This window comes from Hyposmocoma kahamanoa, unplaced genomic scaffold (assembly GCF_003589595.1).
Source record: "Hyposmocoma kahamanoa isolate Upper Pololo Valley unplaced genomic scaffold, ASM358959v1 244, whole genome shotgun sequence".
NCBI classification, from domain to species: Eukaryota; Metazoa; Arthropoda; class Insecta; order Lepidoptera; family Cosmopterigidae; genus Hyposmocoma; species Hyposmocoma kahamanoa.
The window spans coordinates 1,872,495-1,899,197 of NW_020653761.1; the positions used below are offsets into that span (position 1 = coordinate 1,872,495).

The following is a 26,703-nucleotide window of genomic DNA, read 5'->3' on the forward strand; positions in this document are numbered from 1 at the left end:
TAATAATACAGAACTCATTCAGGACGCTGCAGTTATATTGTCTATTTGGTTTTTGTTTACTCAAATAAAAAGACACCGAAGATATTGGATACATACCTTTTTACGAACCAGATCGATAAATGGACAATTTCAACTTCGTTACAAAGATTTAAGAAAATATGGAGATAAATTTGGTCGATTTTCAATAGCAAATATAAATTTATCGACGTCGAGATGTATTGTAGAAAACCGAACATGTCCTTAAGCTTAAAAATCTGCGCGGTAGTGCGAAACGTAGTGTGCCATACCCTGCAGTTCGCCGCGCGGGGACGCGGTAAAACCGTGCGCGCCGCTCTCCCGCGCGGAGAAGCGTCATTGTTTTCGACGGCGCGTGTTTTCCATACAAACTGAGGTACTTCAGTACAACGTTAAAAAACGCAGCTCCGCGCTCCGTCGCGGGGCGCGGTGCTGTGTGATAAGCGCCTAATAATGAGCATTGAAAAAAAAAATGTTGTTTTCCTATGCCATCATTGGTTGCTTAGCAACGTTTTGTTATTAAACATTCTACATCGAATTTGGCTAGAGTGTAGTTGATTTGTTTGTTATCACTAGAAATTAGAGTAGCTTTGATAAATTGCAGCTTGTCAATGTAAAAGAAATTAGTTACAAAAATAGCTCCCATTTATAGTGTACCTTCTGGTACACTAGGCACCCGTCGTGACATTTAGTGTACCAAAAGGTACTAAATACCCGACTACGAACAGTCCTCTTGATGATAATAATATTTACCTTAATATTTACCTCCACAAAAGCAGTTAAAATTAGTTAACATCTTCGACTTACCGGAATTTACCCTAACGATGCGTAGGTGAAATATCTTTAAACAATGTCAATATTCTAAAACTGGGTTATGGTTTTTTATGATATCTCAAAAAAATATTTTGTGACGTAGCCGCGTTTTGCTAGCGGAGCTGTACAGTAAAGATACATATTATCTACGTAAGCTTAGAGTAATGTATTGTGGAAAACTGGAGCCTAAACTAAGCAGAGCTTGTGATATGGGTCGTCAGGCACCCAACTCCTAGTACATAGTCAAGTGGTACTAACACATTGCAACCATGGTCTTAAAACTAAATACCTGATCTAATTTAACCGACATTAAAACCCACACATTTATTTTCCAACTCCAATACTTCTAAATCCACTTGCATCTCACGGGATTTGCATAGACGCACCGATGCGCGTACGCACCTTGTCGCGAAACAGGTCTGCGCGGCCACGTTCTCACGATACGATACTTTGATTAATTTTTATACGTCACTTACGTTATGCATATCATTTATTTTGTAGAAAAATTGTTAGACATTTAATTGTTTAATACTTCTATAAGTAATGCCATAGAAGTACGTGGAGTTTATACCAAAAGGAGAACCGTATTGCTCTCCGTATCATAACTAACGTAATCGTCATTTTTAGCGAAATTTAGTTATTAACGTATTTGGATTAAGCGAAACGGGCTCTACAACCCCCTATAAGCAGTTTTTGTTTATCTTATTTAGTTTCAGTTAGATGCCAATATCTCAAAAGTTGCTAAGATGAAAATACGTTAGTCGTATCAAGGAGGGCAGCGTAGAACTTTGTAATAATGCTCACATTTCAATAAAAGAAAAATTACAAACATTTTAGTAGATTTTTATTTTATAACGTCAAGTGACTGATGGTAAGCTACGCGCCTGTCCTTAACAGTTACAGTGCCAATCGGAGCTTTAAATTGCAAAGACCTAAGGGGCACTACCGCTGCGCCCATCACCCTGAGACAAGTTGACAAGTCCCACGTGCCTGTAATTTCACCATCACCCTTACCCTTCAAAACCGGAACATAGTAGCATTACTGCTTGGCAACAGAAATAGGTAAGGTGGCAACACTACCCTGGACGAACTCTTTCACAAGGAGCTCCACTGGCTACTAAATAGATATTCTATGTAGATATTTATAGTCAATGCTATAAACATAGTAACACTGTCCATTAACATACGTTATAATTACTATTTAACAAATCGTGTGGATTTTGCAAAATACCTTATTTAAATTGCAGAAATGAATTTAGTTTAGACTCTTAGTTCTAAAGATAAATTTAAAAAATTTCAAGGCATGAAATGTATCTCTGCCCTCCTTGTCATATCTAAGGCGTTTGCATTTTGGTAATTTTAGAGATATTGACATCTAAAGTTATAAATGTCTATGACGCTGACTTTGCTCAATAATAAATCTGAAACTAACTAAGATATTAATAAACCAATTAGAGGGGGTTGTAGATCTCGTTTTTTTATTCGTTATGCATATCTGATATGTCAATAACGAATTACGTTAAAAATATCGATTACGTCAGTTATTATAATGAGGGAGCAGATCTCTTAAAAGTGCAGTCTATCTATCTCAAGTACCATCTGCTAAAACAGTACGCTTCTGTGCACTATAGTGGTTGGAAGTGCAGTTGGAACTGCAGGTTGACTTCCCGAGAACTCATAGACGCACTTAGCCCATATTCATGTACTTACAACCCCACAAGCAAAGTACAGTTGTCTACTCAATTTTCTAAGCACGCTTTGATGCAATGTTAAGTACGTGAGGCACACTTACACGCACTCAACTGAACTCGAGTAATGGCTAAGTAAACGTATAAATAGTCTTGTTGTACATTTAACTGGGCTTTAGTCGAGAATAAGTAACGTAGTTAAAACAACTACTACTTAAGTCAGTTTTCTAAAGACTTCTTTGAGTAGTACGAGTATAGTCTGTCTTTTTTGAAGATGGAGTAAAATGACAGTTCTTTACGCAAAAGTGTTGCTTACAAGCAGCTAGTGATTTCAGTCGATAATTATTCTACTGAACTATTCGACTGAATATTACGCTTGCAATAAATTGCTGGATTTGTTTCTTTTGACTCATCATCGGCCCATTATTCGTCCAACTGCTGGGCACAGGTTCATTTGAATGGCCAATTTTTGTAAGTTTATATATACATTGCAATTAGAACTATGTCTAGTAAAAATATAAAGAGGAGACATATTGTAAAGATTTTCATTTTAATTCAATTATATGAAATGAAACTATTTTTCCGGATTTAAATCGCGTATATTTGTTTTTTGAAACAAACCGACGTTTCGGGCCCTTTACAGGTCCCATGGTTATGGTTGACTGTAAAGAGCCCGAAACCTCGGTTTGTTTGAAAAACAAATATGCGCGATTTAAATCCGGAAAAATAGTTTCATTTCCTGTGTGTAACAATCGCAAAAATCTAAGAACTTAATTTAATGTAAACAATCAAATCCGCATGTTATTGTTAAAATGTGTATGAATAAAAATTGATTCAGATTCTAGTAGGCCAGCTATCAAAGTAAGAATGAAGAAGGCACTAACACAATTAGTAATGATTAGAAAGTCCTCGACATTCATATTAAAGACATTCACAATTCAGACATTTTTGGCAAAATTTTCACAAATTTTTTACAATCTATCGATAAAACTGTCGACAAAAACTACGTGACCATTTAAAATATTATGAACTGGCAACCCTACAATTGCCAGACTAGAAATTCGGTTGACAACTCAGCAGCAAGGTTTGGAGTTTTTTCCCGATTTCTTTAACGATTCTCTAGTTAATTTCTGTTTTTACGATCTGCGGTGATGCGTTTCCGCTCTGTTTTGCGTACATTAGTCAGATCCGCTATCGGCGAATCGCTCAATAGCTATTTTATAGATCGGCGCGAACATTTTACAGTTTTACAAATCTGTAACTGTTATTTTCCTTGCTCATGCAGAAGTTGTATCTGCACACGTTGTAAACTAAGTTCGTTTCTTTTAAGCATATTGCAACAATATCACTAAATGTACCAAATCAAAACACCGAAAACAACGATCACTGTACACAACGAGCGATCGTAATGAAATGAATAATAAATACCAAAATTATAAAATCACATTTTTTTTACACCATGTGTTTTATATAGCTGATTGCGATATTGATTTTAATCTTTTTAGATGCCGAAAAAATAATCCTTAAACAATAGTGCCTGCTTTCTGCAATACATATTGTGCAAACGTTAGGAATTCTTAGGGTGCTAAATACTTTTCACCAAGACTGTATTGTAACTGTAGATCATTCGGTTTGACTTCTAAAAGTTAGTTGACATTTTTATTGACAAAAAAAAACAAAAAACCTAGAAACCATGTTGAAAAAAACAAAATCAAGTTTTTAACGTTAGCTACACAAATTCGTATTGTAAATCAAAAATATTTACCGCCCATAAAATTGAATGAATTGCGTTTAATATTATTTTCCATAAAAGTATAATTTTTACGACGTTATTATGCGCGCACCGTGCGTTTCGACGGTGATTTTTTGGTTTTTACGAGGTGACCGCTCGTTTCATCGCTGTCGTGTGAAAGTAAAACATAGTAAGGGTTAAAGGTAATAAACTGGTAGGGTAAATGGGGACCACTGGTCAAGCAATGACCGATATGCAATTATGCTAAATATGAATATGGGTCAAAATGGCCATGAGAAAGGAAGTGTAAGTGTTAAAAGGAAAGAACGGTTATTTTTTATAGCGTCATCGACTGTTTTATAGGGAGGCTACAAAATACGGTGTTCGCAGTAAAAATCACTATTTTACGATTAATAGTAAATTTGTGCGACACTGAAAAGAATGCGTTTGAAATATAAGAGACTAGTTGGCGCCCGCGACATTCTCTGCGGAAAATAAATACTTCCAAGTAATTACTATACTATTTTTGTTTTGTTTGTTTCTTACAAAAAGCATAAATATGAATTTTCAGATCCCTTACTTAAGAAATTATTAATAATAATAATAGCCTTCATTGCATCTTTACAAAGGTTTTCCACTAAAATAATAATGTTATGGCTAACTTACAAAAGAGAAATTATAACTCAAATACCTTTATAAGATACTGGAGTCCATACTAGGTATTTACCTGTGTCGCCGATCTCCAGGCTCTCACCTCCGGACGCAACAGCACATGAGAGAAAGAATAATGTATTTAACACACGATGTTTAAATTTAAAATACGATATAAGCAGAGAGTAATAAAATATATAAAAGCATATAAAGAACTAAGAAAATAATTTAAAAAAATACGGATAAATTAAATATTATGTCTATTAGCAGGGACGGTGTAAATATATGTGAATATGTGTGTGTGTTGTTTCTTTGTATGTATGCATGTGAGTATGTATATGGTTTCTCTATACAAACTTTCACTTTAAGATTTATTTAGCCTATGTCCTTTTTCTAGGTCTAATTTATCTCTATACCAAAATTCATCTACATTGGTTGATCAGTTTGGGCGTGAAAAGGTAACAGACAGAGTTACTTTCGCATTTAACAATATTAGTTTGGGTGTTGTGAAAGCGCTATGATAGCAGCAATAATTTTAAGAGTCGACACTATCTCAGGTCGAATTTAAATTTTTCCCGTAATAATACGGTTCATTTTGCTTGTGGCTTTATTTCAGAATTTATTTTTGTACAAACGAACTTAAAGTCATTTGAAAAATTTATATCGTATACTACACGTGTTCTATTAAGTTAAGTTGATATAAAAAAAAATATTGGTAATTGTGTGAAGTACCTATTGAATACAGCGGTTTTCTTGTAAAATTTCGATTTTGTGTTTTTTTCTATCGTGAAAATTTTTAGGAATCCTGTTTTCACACCGTGCCTATAGTAATCAGTCTTATCCTCAATTTTATTATTTATTTTTTCCAAAGAGATTAATTCAACACTTTCGCTGTTACGCGGAATCAACCAAAGCCATTTGAGGTAGTTCAGACTCTAAGTAAATAATTTAATCATGTTTTTATCGATTCTAAATAGGCTAATTTATTAAATCTATATTTTGTTTTTTCAGTGTAACAATAATACTTAACTATTGTTTTCTTAACCATGACGAATTTTTCATACCTATTTTATACCCGTTTCAAACAATGATGTACTCGTTACAAAAACTATCGTCAATTAACACATACCTGTTAAAACAGTGATTACGAAACAAATTACGATTTGAAACTTTTTTCTTTAAGAACTGGTTAAAATAGACCACTTGGGTGGTCCGCGGCCGAGGCTAGTGACGCATCCCAAAACATCCCTAATTTCCTGGTCAGACTATCAAGATTTAAGTTTTTATAGCTCGTGGGTGGTTCAAATTGTAAGCTTAACTTATGCCTCACATGTATAAAAGAATTATGATGAGTTTTTAAGTATTCGCGATTGCTAGACATTGGAAAAGTAACTACATACATCTTGATCTATAGACAACAAAAGCGTCTAGGGACCGGGCACGTTTTTGCCAATTACTAAAAATCGGGTTTTTTTTAATAATTTTTTTAACACCGATGAATTTTACCTAACGTGACCATACGCCCCGCCTTGAGCGGGACAGTCCCGCTTTTAAGTTCCGTGTCCAGATGTACTCAAAATACTGAAATATGTCAGAATAGAACACACGTGATAATTTAATTTTTTAAATGGCATGAAATCGAAAAATTAGTTCATTTTTTTAATTTTTGATTATTAAACATCTTAGTTCTTTTTTAAATCATTAAACATTTAGTAACTATCATAAACAAAGTGTTTTATTTTTAAAACAATAATAAGTTTACAGGCGTCCCGTTTTAAGGGAAAACATTAATGGTCACGTCAAGTATACCTGAATTTAGACCTATTATTTAAATAAAAACTAAGCCTAATGTTAACGGCTGTCACACATACATAACTATAATTATTATTTTAACCTCAGGTCACGACCGTGACACCATATGTTATGGATTACATATTCTAACCAAGGCGTGTAACTCAATCCAGCAAATGCCCAATGGCTAATCCAGGCCATCTGCGACCAGCTGCCAGGACTTCTAAACCACTACACCGATTATCGATGACGGGAGCCATCTGCCGAATGTCGCAACATTATGGACACATACAGACAGGCTCAATTGGTATATAATATTATAGCCACAGGTGACAGGTGCAAATAAGCTTGTAAAAATATATTACATACGTATATAAATTCAAGAACGATACGACTTTTGTTCACAATTTGACAAAGGCCATTTCAGAAATTAATCCCTATGCAATGGAGTAGCATAGTCAAGGTCATTCAATGTCGAAACCGATTAGCTTACCATTAATTCGTATACATGATAGTCTTAAAATAATAATAATAACGCATACACTCATAGCCCCCCACTAGGGAAACCCTGCATCACGGTGCCATGGATATGCATATAGACAAACACAAATTACACCCAAACTCACGAGAAAAATAATAGCAGGCCATGTAAATATTTATCTGGCCCGGGATTGGAACCCGGGACCTCTGCATGGCAGTCGAGTGTGGTAACCATTCGGCCACAGAGGCAGTTTGATAATAACGCGCGCACACTCTACTAACTGTCCTATTTAAGCGTAAAAAAGTTTTAACTTTTTTCGTTTGTAGAATCATGAAATCTGAAACCTGAAATGTTGTTATTTTACAGATGTGGCCTTATTACACCGAAACCCCTCGATCAAATTGTTTACTAATTATCATCTACCTCTTTGGTTAAGTTCCAGCTCGATTCCCACAAGAAGCAAGTTAGGAGGATTTTATTTTTCGAAGTTCCGTATAGTGCCGATGGAATTGTATTCCGGTGCCAAGCAATTCCCTAGTTTTTAGACCAAGACATTGATAGAAACTGTGGGTGTAAGCTGAATATACTATACGGCTGTGTCCCAGAAGAGTAGGCTAACACTTTCAACTGCTTTCCGCCTTTGCTCGCATTAGTCGTTTCATACAGCTTCAATCTGCTTGTGATGTACACCGAGGACAGGAGGTCAACCTTTCTCCACGTTTTTGAAAAACTAAAGTATCGGTGTTGTTAACCAAGACCTTTTTATTTTTTATTTTAAACATCGAGTGACGGGACGAACAAGTTGTGCGCCTGTAAGCTACACGTCTGTCCATGACAGAGTGCCACTCAGAACTTTAAATTAAGACATAGGAGGCATAAGTTGATAAGGACCATGTGCCAGTAATTTCACCAGCAATCTTACCCTTCAAAACCGGAACACAGTAATGCTGAACATTGCTGCTTGACGGCAGAAATAGGTATGGTGGCAGTACTTCCCTGGACGAACTCCTTCACAAGGAGCTCTACTGCTACTAAATCTAACAAACACAAAGAAAAATTCCTTCAATCCAGCTGGACTCGAACCAGCTACTGTTTGGCAGACCGGCTATGAATATTATGGTAGTGAAAAACATCATGATATTCAATATAATAAAGACTAAAGTATCATTGTATAACAGAGAGGCTAATTTGCATAAACCAATTGTTATATGCCTAACAAAGTCTCATTCATTTATGAGTATATCACAACTATTCATTACCCACTTACCTTCCATTTTTGCACGTTGCAAAAAGGAGCTACGTTGCAAGTATAATGTGATGGCAAACAATGGATGCTACCATTGTCGCCCGGTCTGGAGAACTTTTTATAGTACGTTCAGTGTATTGACAGCACGTTTACTATCAATGATCACGGTTTTTAAACCATTTAAAGAAAGAAAGCTAACGTTAATTAAATAAAATTTTATTTTGAATCGTCGCCAAGATGCAGAATTTCGTCTTAATTTTTTGGCTCCTCGTGAATGGCGTTTAAGCCAGTGGCAAAAGGTTTTTTAAACTTAATCTTTAGGGGTGAAAGGAGATATCGTATATATAAGGAAATATTGTAAAGATCAGAACCGAAAAGCCGATTCCGTGTAGTCGTACTTTTTACCATCAAAATTATCCGCCGTCCGTTCGTGCTAAAGGGGTCGAATTGACCGCTAAAACGAAACTCACACGCACAAAACGCAAGGAATATTAATTAGTTAATTTAGTTAACAATACCATCATGGCTAGCTGAAACATCTAAATACACTATTTATAAAACAGATAGCAATTTCTCGGGACCCCCAACATGGGCGATTAAACTTGAAACGCGAATTCGTTATACATGCCATCTTATCTTATAAAGAACCTGTTAACATTATCATATCACAATCTATTGTGATGGCTGTACAGGTATTCATAGCCAAACACCGGTCTTTGTGCCTATTGTCTGTGTCATACTTAGCAGCATCACCCCTTGGTAATCTTTTGAAGCCGTTGTTCCATTTGTGAGAGCACTTTTCTCTCGGTAGCTTCATCTTGCGACCTTAGGTCAACTTACAATGCGTTTAAACCGATGTTTAGTTTTATTCAAACCCCGTCTAGTTTGTTTTCTATTCTCGTCTACAATAAGATGCAAGATGCTGAGGTCAGACTTTTTAGACTGACCTAAGGTCATCCAACAATGCACTCGTATTTACTGTTAAAAACCGATGTTTAAGCAGACTCCCTTTCATTCTCATCTCGTTTTTCTATTGTACTTAACAATGCCTAACATCTCGGAACAATACCGTGTTATATTTTTTATTCTTCTCTTTTTATCGGGCTACTGTTTGACGGTTATAGTTTTTATTGACGTTATTATCGATTTCTTTTGTATCTTAGCTTCTGAATCCCGAATTTGAATATTAACGACCATGGGAACGCATCGCGTGACGACCGGACGCGATGTTCGTTTGTTCTCAATTCCAGATTTGAATTAAAATTTCAAATGTGGTAGTTTGGAATTTTTGGAATGATTGTTGGTTGTTTTTTGTATTGTGGTAACGATTCCCAATTTGGTTTACTATGTAATGGTGGACTTAAAACGCGTAAAACAAGCAGTTTTGCAAAAGCGAAACTGCTTTTGCAAATTGTTGAAAGTTTCAACAACCTTTTGGCTTTATTTTAGCAATATTAACATGAACTTAATATGGTTAAAAGTGAAGCCTATTGGAAATTGAGAGAAAAATTTGTGTTCTCGGGTCAATGGTTCTCGTGGTAATTAAGTTTTAAATTACGAACAGTGGCAAATATTTTTAGCTTCATTGAGCAATGATCCGGATGACGATAAAAAAAACATTACGCAAGCTAGGTATAGTACGCAGGATTGGAAAAAAATCACGATTTTTTGTTTTTTTTTTTAATTTTTAGCGTAAAACGTAGTAATGTAAAAGGATAATTAATAGAGATGCAACGAATATTCGGCAACTATTCGGTATTCGGCCTATTCGGCCAGTTTTTTCAGTATTCGGTATTCGGCCGAATAGTAAGTAGTATTCGGCCGAATACCGAATACTTAAAAAGTAGCAAATATCTTATAAAAGGGAATAAAAAAAAACAATTTAATCGTAACATTTAATTATCCAACAATCATTAATTGCGAAAACAAGAATACAACATCAGTATTTTTAATATTTAAAATTAATTAAAGGCAAATTGTGGTGAATAAAGACAAGTTTTTCGGCATTTGTTGGTAAGAGACGATTGCGCTTTTCTTCATATACAATACCTGCTTCTGAGAATAGTCTCTCACTGTAAACACTAACACGCACCGCATCAAAACGTGTCGTAACTTGTTAGCGTCGACGTCAATTATACTGGATCACCCGCCGAATATTCGGCGGCCGAATATTCGGTATTCGGCTGAAAGCGCCGCCGAATATTCGGTATTCGGTATTCGGCCAAATCACTATTCGTTGCATCTCTAATAATTAACCGCGGCAAGCTAGTTTTTTTATTTAAGTATTATAATAATGATATTGATTTCTCAGATGTAAAAGACCCTAGTCTTTAAAATATAATTGTCTGATTTTATGTAGAGTTCTGTGAAAGAAAAGTAAATTAAACACATCTGATTAAATCACTGATTTTTATTGGAAACATCATTTCTTTTTAAATGACGATTTAAATCAAAATGATTTAACCGTGCCAACCTTGATAGTACGTGGTACGTTAATATAGCTAACACTACGCCTTACTGGTTTTAAAACCTTTTCCTGTCTATGTATTAACACCACAAACCGAGGTGCGCTATGCACTGCACAGTAGTCATGTGGTTAAGTTACAAGTGACGGTCGGCGCTTTGATGTGCGCGCGCGCTGCGTTTGATCTCGCCGCCACACGGGTGCTTTATTAAACATTCATTAAAGCCGCTTTAATCTTCCACTGGACACGATCCTTGTTTTTTAAGGAAATTTGGTTAGTTTAAATAGGAAATAACCTTTCCTAGAAGAGCCATTTAAAACCTACGAATGAGAACAAAGAATTTCTAAGATAATAAATCTTCTTATCATAACTATCGTAATTTTTAGCGAAATTACTTATTAACAATATCTGGAATCGGCGAAACTAGATCTACAACCATTTGTGGTTTTTTTGTTATATGTATCTTATTTAGTTTCAGTGTTATAGTTAAGCAAAATCTGTGTAACTGACATTTTTCAAAGTAAAAAAAAATTAAGATTCCCATAGTATCTTGAAAGGAAGCTGGGACTTGTCTTTAATTTTTATTTTATTTTATATTATTTTATTCGGAAAAACGTTTAACTATTTGCATTGAATATTTTTAGGTAAATTTAGTTAGCGCTAATTACAGTTGTCCACATTTTCATTTTCAAATATCTTACTTATGTTAAAAGTTAACACCTCAAAAAGAAAAAAAAAAACAAACACATAAGTACCTACAAAAAAGCGTGCATTAAAAAAATGTTAATAAATAAATAGACACGAAACAAGAAAAATAAACCAACTCATTTCTCAGGGCGCAGTGGTAGTGCCCCTCAGATCTTTGCGATTTAAAACTCTGAGTGGACAGCAAGTGTTATAGACAGGTACGTCGCTAACCACCAGGTGCACGACTTGTTCGTCCCGTCACTTATTATTATAAAAAAACATCTTTTAGAAAAGTTAATTTCCCAAATTGGTTCTACCAGTCATGGAACCCGGGATCTTCTCATCCTACTACACAAATACGTTTACATATTTCATTAATTAAGAATACATACATCTTATAATGAAACTCTATTTATAACAATCAATAATAAACAACAAATAAAAAATCACAGCTACCAGGCGAGGAGAAATTCAAGGTAGCAAGCAATATTACGAAGTCGCTATTAGTGCCTGTAAACACCTGCTTGGCGAGATAGGCCGTTGCTCCTTAGGTCATCGGACTTGTTCCTAGGTCCCTAGTTGCATCCTAGGATGCAACAGGACGCCATCTTTGATTGTGGTTGGGTTTGCACTATAAAAATAGTTTGTTTCAAACTTTATTCAATAAACAACAGATATATGAGTTACTAATCCTAGCGATACACAGTGTCCATAACGATTTTTGTACTGTAGCGTCTTAGAGTCACGCGGTGTGGTTGTCTCTATCGCGCAGCCGTGTTTTATCGACCATTTAAATAAAAAAAATAATTTATGAAAAAAATGTTTTTTACCAAAATTGTTAGGGACACCGTGTATCTCTAGGACGCGAGACGGGACATCTACAAGCTTGATGTGCTGCCGTCTGTACTAAAAAAAAAAAAACAAATCGTCGCCTTACTTTCTCAAACTCGTATCTTAAAAGTACCTACATAGTTACTAAATTGCAAAAAATGGATTCTATATTGTATAAATTTTGCAGGCTGATTTCACATCAGATTTCCTTCATATTGACACTGGCTTGTACCTATTCTAGAAGTAATCCAAATTAACACCCTTGATATTTTTTGACGTAAAAAAAGATCCGGCCCTGTATCGTGCCCAGATGATAAGTTCCCATTATGCTGGCAGCATTGCCTCGCTAGATAGCAATGGACACCTGCTGGACCAACCACGACACGATCGCAGCCCCTGGCCCAACTCAGTAAGTCTCTTGCTTCCCAACCCTACCGTTTCGCCCGCGAGCGGTATGAAATCAAACATTGGCTCCAAAAATAGTTGATTTTTTTTTATTATTAACATTGACAGAGTTAAATACTCGTAAACTATTATCGTATCCAACATTTCTGTAGATAAAGGACTTAGTCCATATTTTGAAATTTCAATTTTTTTACAAACATTGCTTTAGAGTGCTAAAAACATCTAAAAATCACGCAATTTTAATATATATTGTTTGTTTTTTATTTAACACATTTTATTTGACATTAACGTTGATTTTAAATGCCTAATTAAGAGCCTCACTTTCAGTAAAACGCTCTGTAGTAAAAAATACTAGGTTCTTTACCTCGCACCTATAGTAGGGCTAACACGACAGGGCGCGACTTGCGCGAGAGCGACATAAAACTTGCGTGCTAGCTCTATAGATTTGTATAGATACTGAGCAAGATGTACTATTTTACACGGCTCTTTTTTTTAATTTCTATATAATTCATTGACAGAACGAAATTAACAAAAACTTCAGCTCAAAATGTGAAATGATAACCGACAGTGAGTTGCTCTGAAACGTAGTGACCTAAGAGGTGATGTAACGCCGATGGTTTTCCTCCAATAATGGCTCCAAAGCAAAAAATATTGAGTATTATTTAATGATTCAGCGTATCCTGTATCTCCGTACAGGATGAAATATAACACGCATGCGTCATACAAATACATCACATTGACAATGAGAAAAATGCGACAGTGACAAAGAAGGATATTAGGAACAAAAAAAACAAATTTCTTGTTCTGTACTGAATAAAAAATTATTGATATAATAAACAAGACGTTGTTTAAGTTGATATTGTAATTTGTGTACTATTTGGTGATTAATACACACCATCTCTGTCAGCTGTGACGTTAGAGCCCAAAACGAGAATACCTTATACGCTATTTAAATGCGAAAAATAGTTTCATTTTTATTAGACCGGCAAAACCGTAATGTCACGGTGCTAATACAATAGTGTATTAACTCAAAAAGTGAATTTTTTAGACATCTAAACAACTCCTACGTGCCAATTAGAAGTATATTTCAAAATTAAAGTAAAAAATAATTTCGTATTTTTCAATAACGACCGTTTTGTCTATGAGTAGCTCACAAAACGTTTGTCTAATTCTGGGTTAAGTAGACATATTTTTGTGATTATAATCTGTATATCGACGGATTTAGAGTGGTACGTGCTTGACTCAGTCAAGCAATGCTCGGAGCTCGCCGCTGCATCACATCGAATACCTTGCCACTCACTTTCACGACTACGCCCACGAGTTTCTACGCGTTACGGTAACTTTCTTTAGTGTTCGATTAGAGATATAAAAAATATATAGAAAACGCTGAAATCTACTTTCTTAAGCTTTATTACGTTCCCCCAGATCTTTGTGAATTAATGCTCTCGGCGGCACTGCAACTTATATTGGCAGGTGTGTCGCGTACCTTACTAAGCCATTGTTCGTCCCGTCAATAGGTATCATAAAAAAAAAAAATTAAGAGAATAATGTAAAAGTAAATATCGCACACGAAACCAAATACTGTCGCAACTCAAAATTGTGTTCTTAACACACGATTTGATTATTTAAAAAATGTAAAATGACTTCAAATATGTTCTCGTTTCTAGACGTATAAATAATAATAATCACATTATTCGCAATAACATCCATTAATTTTTATTTTTTTTTTCAAATTGTGTTTTTTCAATTCCACAATTTTGTGTTAGAACAGCATTTGTTTCATGTGCGACATATTTTATAATCTATGATGAATAACTTAATCGTCAGTTTATACCTATGTTTGAACATTAAAAGTTATCGCAAGTTGTCGATAAATAAAAATTTTTAAATTAGCATAGTTAATTAGTGTCGAAATGTAATGACGACAAAACATTTATCCATGACCTCAATTTCAAAACTCCCTAAACTTGACATTCATTTCCCAAATAAACAGTCGCACAACATTCCTCCAATCGATAACAAAATTATCAATGTCAACATAAATGACGCGTTAACTATGGTTGTGTCATCTTTTTACATTTCAAGTGCATGCGAATTGATTTCATTCGTCAAACATTGACACAGCAAGTTGAAAAGCTTCACACGAGGCTAAAAAGATATTTTTAAGAATTGAAAATGATGACAAAAGTCAATACTGCCGCCACTATTGTAAGGACTTAAAGTATCTTATCCTTTAACAAAGTTCTTTGTCCGTTAAATCGTGAAACAAATACAGACGCCAAGAAATCGTTTTGGATTAACAAAATTGGTTAGTCGAAACATTTAATTTAAAACATCCTGTGATTAAAATCTAGGTAATTGCATGTAACCTGTGATCTAGACCGAGAAACACCAATTTGCTGGCTGTAATTTTAGGTTTTTGTTTGCCTATTGAAGATTTTTCGTGAGTTCGGCGCTCACTCAACGGCCCAAAATAGCTGAATTTCGGAAATTGAACCTTAAATTTATAATAGATGACGTTGCAACTTACGATGACACAGGACCTGTTTACTCTAGTGTCTAGACTGCCATACAAGGCCTTTAACTATTTTAAGCAAATGGCAAACGTGTAGCATAAATGCCACACTGCCACAAGGATTTCTCTCAAACTAAACAAATTTTGATTATAGTTCGTTCACATGGCAAAAATGTGAAGACCTTAGTACATTAAGGAAGTAATAAAATCTTTAAAATCGATATTTTGTCGACTGATCTGGTTCGGACCTCTATGCTCTATTCTCGACCCACTGTAAATAAATACGACACTTTAAGCCGGAAGTAAAAAATACCCCAAAGTGTTTAGCAAAGCGTCAAGTTATAAAAATTTGAGAAAAAAAATATAGAGTAGGATATAAACAGTATCAGATAATATTTAACAAATGTTAAGAGGCTCGCTACCTGGCCGCATGTCACTTATTTGTTTAGGGCCCAACACCAGTAGCCAACAATATATACGTATACAGATATAACTCGCGCGGGATTACTTTTTGTTGGCCCTTTTTTATCTCGAGCGTCCAGCAATAGTACGGCTTAGGGTTGCCCCACATCCTAACAAGAAAGAATAGTCAATAGTCCTTATCCATATCCTTTTTAAATAACGCAACACTCATACCGCAGAAATAAGCTTAATAAAGCAATGTCTAATAATTATTAATACAAAGATTGCAAAGAAAAAATCCTTCGAAGAGAAATCGTAATATCTCCTTACTCGATCTGTAGTTGGTAGAGCGGTTGTAAAACATCGTGTTTTTCAATAATATCAATATAGCAGTGTCGAATATCAAAAACTTGATTTCATTTTCGGACCTTAGCTTGTCGCACCCCTTGTTGTTGGCTTTCGCAGATCATCACTCTATCTGGCCAGAGCGCGTCCTACACTACGTTTTCATGCGTGGTCTCCACTTAAGAACTCATTTTCATCATCGCTTACCGGTTTTTCGACAAATATGATCAGCCCAATGCCACTTCAGCTTGCTTATTCTATCAGCTATATCGACGACTTTGGTATATGGAGTAATATTCGAAATTTTCAAATACCTTAACGTTCACAAACATGAAATACCAAAACAAATGCCTGAGCACTGTTCCCAAGAGAATATTTCATTACAGAAATATCAGCAAGCCAAAGTATATTGACTCATGCCTTTCACTCGACCTAGATATTAGGAAACGAGTTCTGCCTGTTTCGACAGCAACTAGTGGCAATACAATTCAATAAATTTCCTGTCAATGCAGTTGTGAAAGGGAACCCTATTCCGGTTATTCTTTATGCTTAAAAAAACACACAAAGTGCTGAATTTGATCAGAACTTTTCCCGGAAGTAACGAGTTCCAAGCATGTTCAACAATAATTTCAAAAATTACTCCCAAAATTTATTTGTATCCAAAAACATTGCGTGTTCCTGCCAAACCGCAAAAATCTCGTAAGCAGCCCTACCAGTAAAATAAAAGAGCGTACCGTGCTAGGGCAAGGCGAGGCAACCTGTTTGGGTCGGCGGCGCGGGCGCAGCGCCCACGCCTGACAAATCCGCGCCCGTCGTAATAACCCCACACAAGCACAGTCGTACGCGTTCAGACCTGTTCAGAAACGCATACGTCACCGTCCCACCGAATTCAGATGTGAAATTGCCGTGTAATAATCAACTTTAAAGGAGAGAAATATGTACTCCTTTAAAATGTGTCTTTTGACCATGAAAGTCTTATATTTTATTGCGTGGGCGTCGTCTTACTTTGTCTCCCGGCAACTGACTCATAAAACAGCCACATATAATGATCGTTCAAATGGTCCTTGATTACTTTTTAAGAAGATCGTTTTGAAAAGAATGCTCCACAAAATAAGTCAATTCATACAATTATGTTGCAACACCGAAGATTTCAGTCCCACTTGGTTCTGTTTTGTTGAAATAATGACGGGCACGATTTCTCGGATCCAGCATCGTGACCCGTCGGCCCTTTGCGTCATTCCCACGAGCCTCGAGCGCACCATTTGGGGTATTGTTCAAAGCCTTACTCCAGCTTGATTGCACCACAATTTTCTTTTAACAAAGAGATCAAAATTCTTTTCAATTTGGAAAGGGAGGAACGAACCTCGTACTCACCAAAAAATCGTAAACAGTGCGGTGTTTGTCGTGTTCCAATGACGACACGCTCCACGATTATCTATTCATGTGGCGCGTCGTTGTTTCCTGTACTCCTGCGCTTCGGCGCGGGATCAAACGCGTCGCGGTGACAAACATCCCCCACCGCAGCCGCGTTCACGCCGTAATCGAGGAAGCGTGACTCAAAAAAATCCTAATTTGACGCTAGGATCCTTTGTATCCCGGAGTTCGGTACATTTTTTGTTGGCTGCTCTTAGACCTTGAGATTCTATTCGTGTGATGGAACGGATACTCTATCAGACAGCCTTGAATGCGCCCGGACTGCATTATTGTGACACCGTGAGACGCGTGAAAATTGCCTGCACTTAAACTCGATATGATTATTGTGAATAAATCGTATTGTAATTTACATATATAATTTTTTTTAGTATTTTACATATATAAAAATATAGTAACGCACACACTCAACATAGCCCCGCACTAGGGAAACCCTGTGTCGCGGGTGCCATGGACACACACATAGACAATCACAAATTACACCCAAACTCACGAGAGAAATAAATGTAGGTCATACAAATATTTCTCCCGGCCCGGGAATCGAACCTGGGACCTCTGCGTGGCAGTCATGGCATGGTAACCGTTCGGCCACGGAGGCAGTTAAATTAAGGAAACGTTGAACAATTTATGTTAATTTGTACCAGAATCGTCACACGCGTACGCTACCTGTTTCGGCATTTAAAATATGTAAATGGAGCTTGCAATGGAACTCGTCATACTTTCGAATACAGGTTTACTCCGATAAGTACTGTAATATTATTTATCTGATGGGACAGAAGTCCGTATCGATATCACATCAAACAAACAAAAGAAATTAAAATTAGACTCTTAAACCACCCAAAGACTCAGCAAACAAACGAATTAAGAGTTGTAGAGGCGGCTGGTGCGCCGACGCTGATATTTAGGTCGACAGAAATAACCGCGCACTTCGGCCGCCCGTTAAATCTGAGCTCGTTTCGTCGTCGTGGTACCGCTCACATTTTATTGCCATTGCTTTATCATATTCCTGTGATTTGCGGTCAAGTCAGCCTGGATTAGAAGCTTTTTCTGTTAAAACCTTAAACGGATTATCGGGTATCACTTTTGGTTGAAACATAATCTATTTACGCGAAGAAAAGGAAGACAATGTAAACAAAACAAAAATACCGTTCTCAGAAAGAGTTTCTTGTTGACGTTATTGTGTTTAAGGTGATGAAGTCTTCAATAGACCATTAAATCGGGCCTTTAATTTTTTTTTTTGACACGTGCAAGCTTATCAATGTAAAAACATGATTAAACAGTTCCAGCGTGACGGTACTTTGTGAATGATAAAAAAACTGATAATTGTCACTATAAGTGTGTCAGCGCGCTTAGAGAACTATTTTTAAATCATTCGTTATTAATATCGTATTGGCAGCCATGTTTGTTTCCATTTTGTTTCTCTATCTAACATTGTTGTTGGTAATACGTCTAAGACCTTGTGGGCGCTACGTGTATATAGCGCTGCGGTAATGGTATCAGGGTTATCATTCAACATTTGAACCCTCTTAAATTCATATTAACAAAGATCGACCAAACGCGAAACAAGAAAAATCTAACAATCCGGCTAGACTCGAACCAGCGACTGTTTGCCAAACCGGGGTTACCGCTCTCCCAACTGAGCTGGTCTGTGTTTAAACGGTTTTTTGGCCACCTGCTAAACACATATTTCAAGCGGCGAATTAATGCAAAAAGTCGGCAAAATTAGAGGCACATAATTTACTATAAATTTTACTGTACTCGGATTAAGCTGCTGACAATATTATGATATTTAAAAAAATATAGAAGGGTTGCCGTATTAGATGGCAACACCACGTTAATTTGAATTTTTTAAAGTACCTACATCCGCACGTGCGAAAGCATGTTCGTTACGTTTCGAAAGCATGAATTGAAAATTAGTCACTTTGGCTGACACTTCAAGATCATGTTGTTTACGCCCGCATGTTTACAAGACAACCCGGCTTATTTGTGGACAACGCATTTGTTGAACACGTAATACTTGGTCAGTGCACATTGAAAATCAATCGTGATACTCAGAAAAATGGCGGGAATGATTTCGTCATTGGCGGAAAATTGCGTAACCTTTGTTAAGTCGACTGTCTAGTCTGTCCATGGAAATAGAGCCAGTAATTAGATATACAACTCGCTTAACCTTGTCCATGTTGTATTATAAAATGTTGAAGGTTAGGTTTATTAGAAGGTAACGGAAAAAATCACGTTTTCCGTTACATAATCATCACATCACAATGACGAATAAAAATTCATTATTTACCAACTTCGTGTGTTTTTTTGTATATTCAAGATGTTTACCCACTGGCTATTTTGTCGTTTGGCTTGGACTTTTGGCGGCACTAGCCACGTGGTGGGTGCGGTTTGGGCAAATTGGCGGGAAAGCAAGTCCAGTCTTGTCGGCCTTGTGCACCATGACGTCACTGACATAGTTCCCGACTGCAGACGCGCAGTTTTTTGCCGGCTTATTATTACAAACCTTTTCAACGCCTCCTCAAGGCTTTTCGTTGGAATGTCACCTTGGTTTCATGTTTATAACCATAATAATTATACATTTTATTTCTCAAGGATGCAACTACTATGAATACTACAAAAATGACACCACGTTAACATAATAATAAAATTTAAAAACAGTGGTAGCCCACTGAGAGATTAATTCCTTCTCAATTATATTTTACCAGGGCGGGGTTGGATGAAGAAAAACTTTAATAGATTTCTCACAGATGGCGCTATGGCAAAAAATGTGTCATAGAAAAATTCGTAAAGGTTTGCTGACTCGATCTGCAGCTCAGTTAGTAAAGCGATCGCCCTGGTATGGCTCAGACGCTGGTTCGAATCCTATCAGATCGAAGTCATTTTTCGTTATTTGTATTAATATTTAAAACAAACTAGAAAATAAATGAATATATTTTTTTAATGGTGCCAAGTGGACAGGACGAGTCGTACGCCTGGTGTTAAGCGACGCTCTTGTCCATAGCAGTTGCAGTGCCTTTCAGAGCTTTAAATCAGAAAAATCTGAGGGACACTGCCATTGTGCCGGTCACCATAAGTTGACAATTCCCATGTGCCTGTAACTTCCTACCAGCACCCTTACCCTTTAAAACCGGAACGCAATATTACAATGCTGACATTACTGCTTGGCGGCAGACATAGGTAAGGTGGCAGTACTAGCTTGGACGAACTCATTCACAAGGAGATTTACTGCTATTAAAACTGGATATCATGGTAGTACTTTCTAAGTTACGTACGTCGTTACAGTACGTCTACGTTACCTTTACCTCTCGCTAATGACAAATAAAAACATCGTAATTAAATATGTCGAAAAAGATTCTCATTGACCTCGCATTAAGTGAAAACTTCTTAAATGGAGACCCGTACTCAGCAGCTGGGACATATAATTGATTGACGTTACAAGTTTATACTACCTCATATGGCATTAGTCGATTCCGCATAATAGTGAAAGTGTAGAAACAATTACTTTGGAAAAAATATATAGCACCTAAAATTGAGGATAATCATTGATTACTTTACGGTGTGAAAACACGGTTCCTAAAAATTTTCACGATAGAAAAAAACACAAACTTACATCGAAATTTTACAAGAAAACCGCTGTATTCAATAGGTACAATGATTTTTTGATATGTACTGAACTAAATAGTACACGTGTATACGTGTTATAGTATTATAAGATATATATACATTTTTCTAAAATAACTTCGTTTGTAAAAATATAAATTCTGAAATAAAGTCATTGTCCGTACCGCTGGACCCAAGCAAAATGAACCGTATTAGTACGGGAAAAATTTGAATTCCATATGACGTAATATAGACTCTTAATAATAAAGAAGTGGTTAGAGGTTATATTTCCAAGCAAACCAATCCGTTGCCTTCCAGTGAATATAGACCACACTGTCAAGCGTCATGTTTTCATGTCACGTTTTGGAAAAAACAGGAAACTCGTATCAACCAACGAACGGTCTTGTCGGATTAGTGTTCACTGACAAATATCCGTGGCAATTTTTATTATTTCAGCTATTTCAGCATTCGCGTATAGTTACCGTTAATATTTATGACATATTATATGAAAATAATTGCCACGGAAATTAAACAGAAAACACCCATCACGAGACTAACCCGATATGGCATTGAGTACTACCAATAAACAACACGTCACATTATGTAAAATTACAGCTTCTTACACAGTGTTTGTAACAAAATTCATGATACACGATATCTAGCTTAATTATTCTTTATAATTGTTACGGCCTTCGTTCTTACTGAATGCCAATGAGTGCCATGTGTCCCAATAATTGTTAACAAACGTGTTTGTTGATTACGAGAGTTAACTCTTATTGCGTTGAACAATATTTGTTTTAAAGGTTGTACTTACAGATTTAAGACTACTTGTATTACAACGTAACGGTCCGAAAAAATAGTTTCATTCCCTACTTTATTATAAAATGTGTTTTAAGAAATATAAATTGAGGTCACTGAGATGCTCAAATAAATCAGAACTTAACTACGTTTAACCAGATACTGAAGTCGACACTGTCTAGCTACTTAACTAGACCCATGCTACAATTTTACATTAAGTGGACTAAAAGTAGAAATAGAGTCTAAATTAGGCGTTATTCCACAGACATAAACACCAATTGAACTTCGTTAGCCGTTGGTTTCAATTTCAAAATCATTATGTATGTCATCCGATCGCTGCTCAGTACACATCAAATACATAGACACAATGCGCACGCGCAAGTAAGCCGTGACCTTGGCGCATGCGTGTTGCCAACGTGTTTTTACTCGATCGTTTATTTAGAATCCTTCTGTGTGTGATCAATCAGTTTATAAATGGTATTGGTTTTTGTTTAACATTTACCATCCGTAAGTTAGTAGCCCGTGGGTTTTAATGTGTTATGATCATACATCGATACATCCAATGAACAACTACACCAAATTTATTTTTTGGTCATTTTCTGTTATTTTTGTAAACAGCCATATTTATTTACTAATATTAACCTCCCCGAATTTTATGAAAAAAAAGGAAACAAAAAACTAAATTTGAAATTAAAAGCCGTATTTTGTGAAATAAGAAAATAAAGAAAAAAAAAATTTAAACAGAAGAGGTCCAAAAATTAAATTGTCGTAGTGTTCATTGGAGATATTTTAGTAGCAGTAGAGCTCCTTGTCAAAAGTTCGTCCAGGGAAGTATTTACCACCTTACCAGTGGCACTGCAAGTGTTATGGACAGGCGTGTAGCTTACCATCAGGCGCACGACTTGTTCGTCCCAGCATTCGATATTATAAAAAAAATATGATTTCACATCTAGAGTTATATAAAATGTAGTTCGTGTCGTTTTATCTAAAAAGGTGATGATGGGTGGAGGATATTAGATTTTGAAAGCTAAGGTCGTACGATATAAAAACGATTCCTTACATTTTATTTCTAATTACTTGGTCATTAATCATTATTTAAACATTTTTCACAATTGCGTCGCCTGATGCAATAATTATCTTAATTAATTAATTTAATTTCGTTAAAACAAAATTCGAGATCAAAGTTCTTGTATTGTCTATCTCAAAGATAAAGTAATGTAATTTACTACTGAAATTACCAGTTGCCAGTGCCGTAATAGACAAAAGAAATAGTTTTTTTTAAACTATTTTTTACTGCGTTCATCCTTTCACACCAGTAACTCACAACCTCCATTATAAAATATACAAATCAAACAGTAGTAAAATGGCTATTAAAAATTTATAGTTATTAGCCCATATTTTTTCAAAATTAGAAACGGCTACAAAGAACGTCGCCGACTACGAACAGTTTACGCCGCCGTCGCATACTTTCGACTTTTACTACCCTATCCTTATGGATAGAGTCGTTAAAACGTCAAAAAATATATAAAAGCTAGTTTAAGCCATCCGGGTCTGCTAAGTTTTTGAATCGTAAAATTTAAAAAAAAACCTAGACACGCCCTCTATGGTTTTACAAGTCATTTTCATGTGCAATGCCGTTAACAACGTTGTAAACTCATGCGCATTATATCGATCTCACTTTACGATCGACCGTAAACCGTTGCACATTAATCATCATTTGTACTCATACCGTACTCGAACAAAAAGATTAGCATTTCTTTCGGTTTTTCTGCACGTTCATAAAAAAATATTTATTGCGTACCTCCTTGACTGTATTTATTAATGATATGGATAATTACTGCCCTCCTTATCATAACCAACGTAATCTATATTTTTAGCGAAATTGAGTTATTAACATATCTGGAATCTACGAAACGAGGTCTAAAACCTCCTATAATCGTTTTTCGTTTCGTTTTTTTGTTTTAGTTTCAGTTTTATCGTTAAGCAAAATCAGCGTAATCGACATTTTTTATTAGCAAAAAAAAACGTTAAAAGCTTAATATCTCGAAAGTTACCGAAATGCAAATGCGTTAGTTATGACAAAAGAGAGCACATAAAGAATAAAGTAGGCTGCATTAAGTATTTTTCAATGGTTTTAAGACATCAATAAAGATTTGCTTTTCTCCTCTTTTCCAGATTTCCTGAAACCCCGCAAGCGCTTATCGAACAGCGGCAAGAAGTCACCAGCTCACACGCACAAGCATGAGTGTGGCCATGGCGCCCACATTCGCCCACCAAAAGTGGCACGCCTCGCCCAGACACACTACAAGCGTCCAAGCTAGACTCTACCACCCAACAACTCACAAAATTACCCAACAAAATTGGACACCTTTCGAAATTTAAAAAATTCTATTTCGGCAGCTAAGAATTCAGAACTGGAACGTGTTTTGAAATTTAAAAGACAATCATGATTGATTACAACACCAAAATAATGTTTAATTTTAGAATTGTTCAATTTTGAGCGGCCAGGGTGTTTCTAATTGTGCAAATTATTTTTTTTTATCTCTTTTATTTATTTTGAATATCTGTAACGATTGTGTTACAATAAACAATATAATAATGTTAAGTAATTTGTAAGATAGTTTTCAGACATTATATTAGCTTAGTAATGATTTAATATATACTATCCGACTATGTCACTCACATCACAAAATTCAATTTTGCTCAACGCTCCGCCATTTTACTTACAGTTTTTTTCCGAACTTAAAAATTAATAATCATCAGGCAATATTTAATGTGACAATTAGATAATAAGTTTACTATGATCTCTTTGACAAGTAAATTAAGTTATATTAGGTTTTAATTTTAGCCTAGTTTCGGTTCAATTTGGTCATACGATTTAAGTCGGTGTAATTTCGTGGAATTGTTATAACTACACTAAAGTCACAAGACAAGCTTCTTGAAAATGCTATTACACCAAAACTGTTAGAAATGAGATTTCTACGCACCGCGTGAGAGCATTTTTGATGAGTTTCATTTTATCTACAATGTTTTAAGGTTGTCCACTGTTTCAAAACCGTTGCTTGCGGGGCTCACCTTTTATAGGTTGTAAAATTGGCACGCTATAGTGGTTGCAATAAATCTGGGCTCTTTTTATATTGGCCGTAGCTGTGGTTAGTGTAAAGAACCTGTTTAAGTTGAGTTTCACGCCCGACAACCGTTTGGTACAGTTGAAATCTTTTGAAACATTAAAAACTTGGGTTATATAAAATAACGGTACCTAATGCAATAGTTAATTTTAATCTATTGCATAAAGAATATTATATTTTTTATTCAATAGTTTTCAATAACAAAAAGCTGATAGCATAAGATAAATACAAATACTCAACTTTTCATTTCGTTACTCTTTAATGTTGTAGGATAATCAAACCACGACCGTTATCATAATTCTAGGAAGATAGTCAAACTTTTACAATCTTCCAAAGATTATGATAATCAGGGGATCTACTCTCGATTTCCGTCCGACATCCGTCCGAAACAATTACTGCCAAATAAGCAATACTTGACTAAATGAAAAGATGCGTGATGCGAATGAAGCTTCATACTGGATACTTGCCTTTTAATTTTTGTCGAATATTACTTATTTGACAGTAATTGTTTCGGACGGATGTCGGACGGAGATCGAGAGTAGCCCCCCAGAATCGGAACTTTGTAATTATCCTACAGTTTACAAGTAACAGTTTTGTTACTTTTAAAATGTCTAGTACAACGTTTAATATAAAACTTATTTTTGAGTATTTGTGTTTTCAAATTTGTGTTGCAATTGCAAATTAGTATATTTGTTTGTTGTTGTATTTTAATGGATTATATCTTTATGATTATATTGATGATTGTTTAAAAATTATCTGATTTCTAAACTTCTAGTTGTAGTTGTTTCAATACTGATATTTTGCGTAACAGGTGTAACTGGTATTTATTAACAGTGATTTGGTCCAGACCGTAGTTCTTTTTTAAAGTACAAATTTTTTTCTCGTCGATTTTAGGTTTAGAGGGCTGCGGTCAAGAACGAAAAAGACGCACTTTAAATCATTCACATTCTACCTTTAGTTTTCTAACTATTAATAAGCCTTATACATAATATGACGTTGATAATACATTATGTATGTAGTTTTGTAAACAACGTACGTTGTACAACGTACAATTATTATGTTGGTATAAACCAAAGTTCTGACATGACTGTAATGAAATTTTTGAAATGAACTTGTTTGATAAAAAAAAATTGACGGAAAAATTGAACACCTTGTACGTCGAAAATGACGTTTTTTTATAACGGCTACAAACAGTACATGTTCGTATAAGTACTTTTAATAATTTTTTTGTTTATAGAAAATTTTGACTTTGTTCTTTGAATTTATATGAATTGCGTTTTTGTGGTCTTGCAGACAGATGCTATGCTAATTGGGTTCCAATTATTTTCTACAGACATGAGTATTTTTCAAAAATTATCCTGGACTTTTTATTCTCATTGAGAGCTAAGAAAGTACTGGTATTAATTCGACATATATTTCTTTTCCCGTTAATTCCCGTTTAATAATAAAATTTTGTCTATAAGCCTTTGTCTATAAGACTACAGATAGAATTTTTGGTATAAAAATTGTTGTTTTCACATTTTATAATTCGGTCTTATGATAGGCGCTTGTCTGAACCGTTCAAACTGAAGTGTACTCAACATTGTAGTGTTAGCTAAATTGGTATAGATTACGTTGCGAGAGGAATCCATAAAACATTGACATAAATATTAAAATGTAAATTTATTAATAAGTCG

General features: G+C 35.5%; 1 protein-coding gene across 1 annotated transcript in view; it reads left to right on the forward strand.

Moving 5' to 3' along the window:
* The window catches only part of LOC113228815, a 63,990-nt gene extending 38,661 nt beyond the window's left edge, over positions 1 to 25,329 (forward strand). The window contains exon 3 of the mRNA XM_026462214.1: positions 24,075 to 25,329. Coding sequence (XP_026317999.1) covers positions 24,075 to 24,220 — 146 coding nt within the window. The 3' untranslated portion in view covers positions 24,221 to 25,329. The remainder of the gene's footprint in view (positions 1 to 24,074) is intronic.
* Positions 25,330 to 26,703: the final 1,374 nt, after the last annotated feature.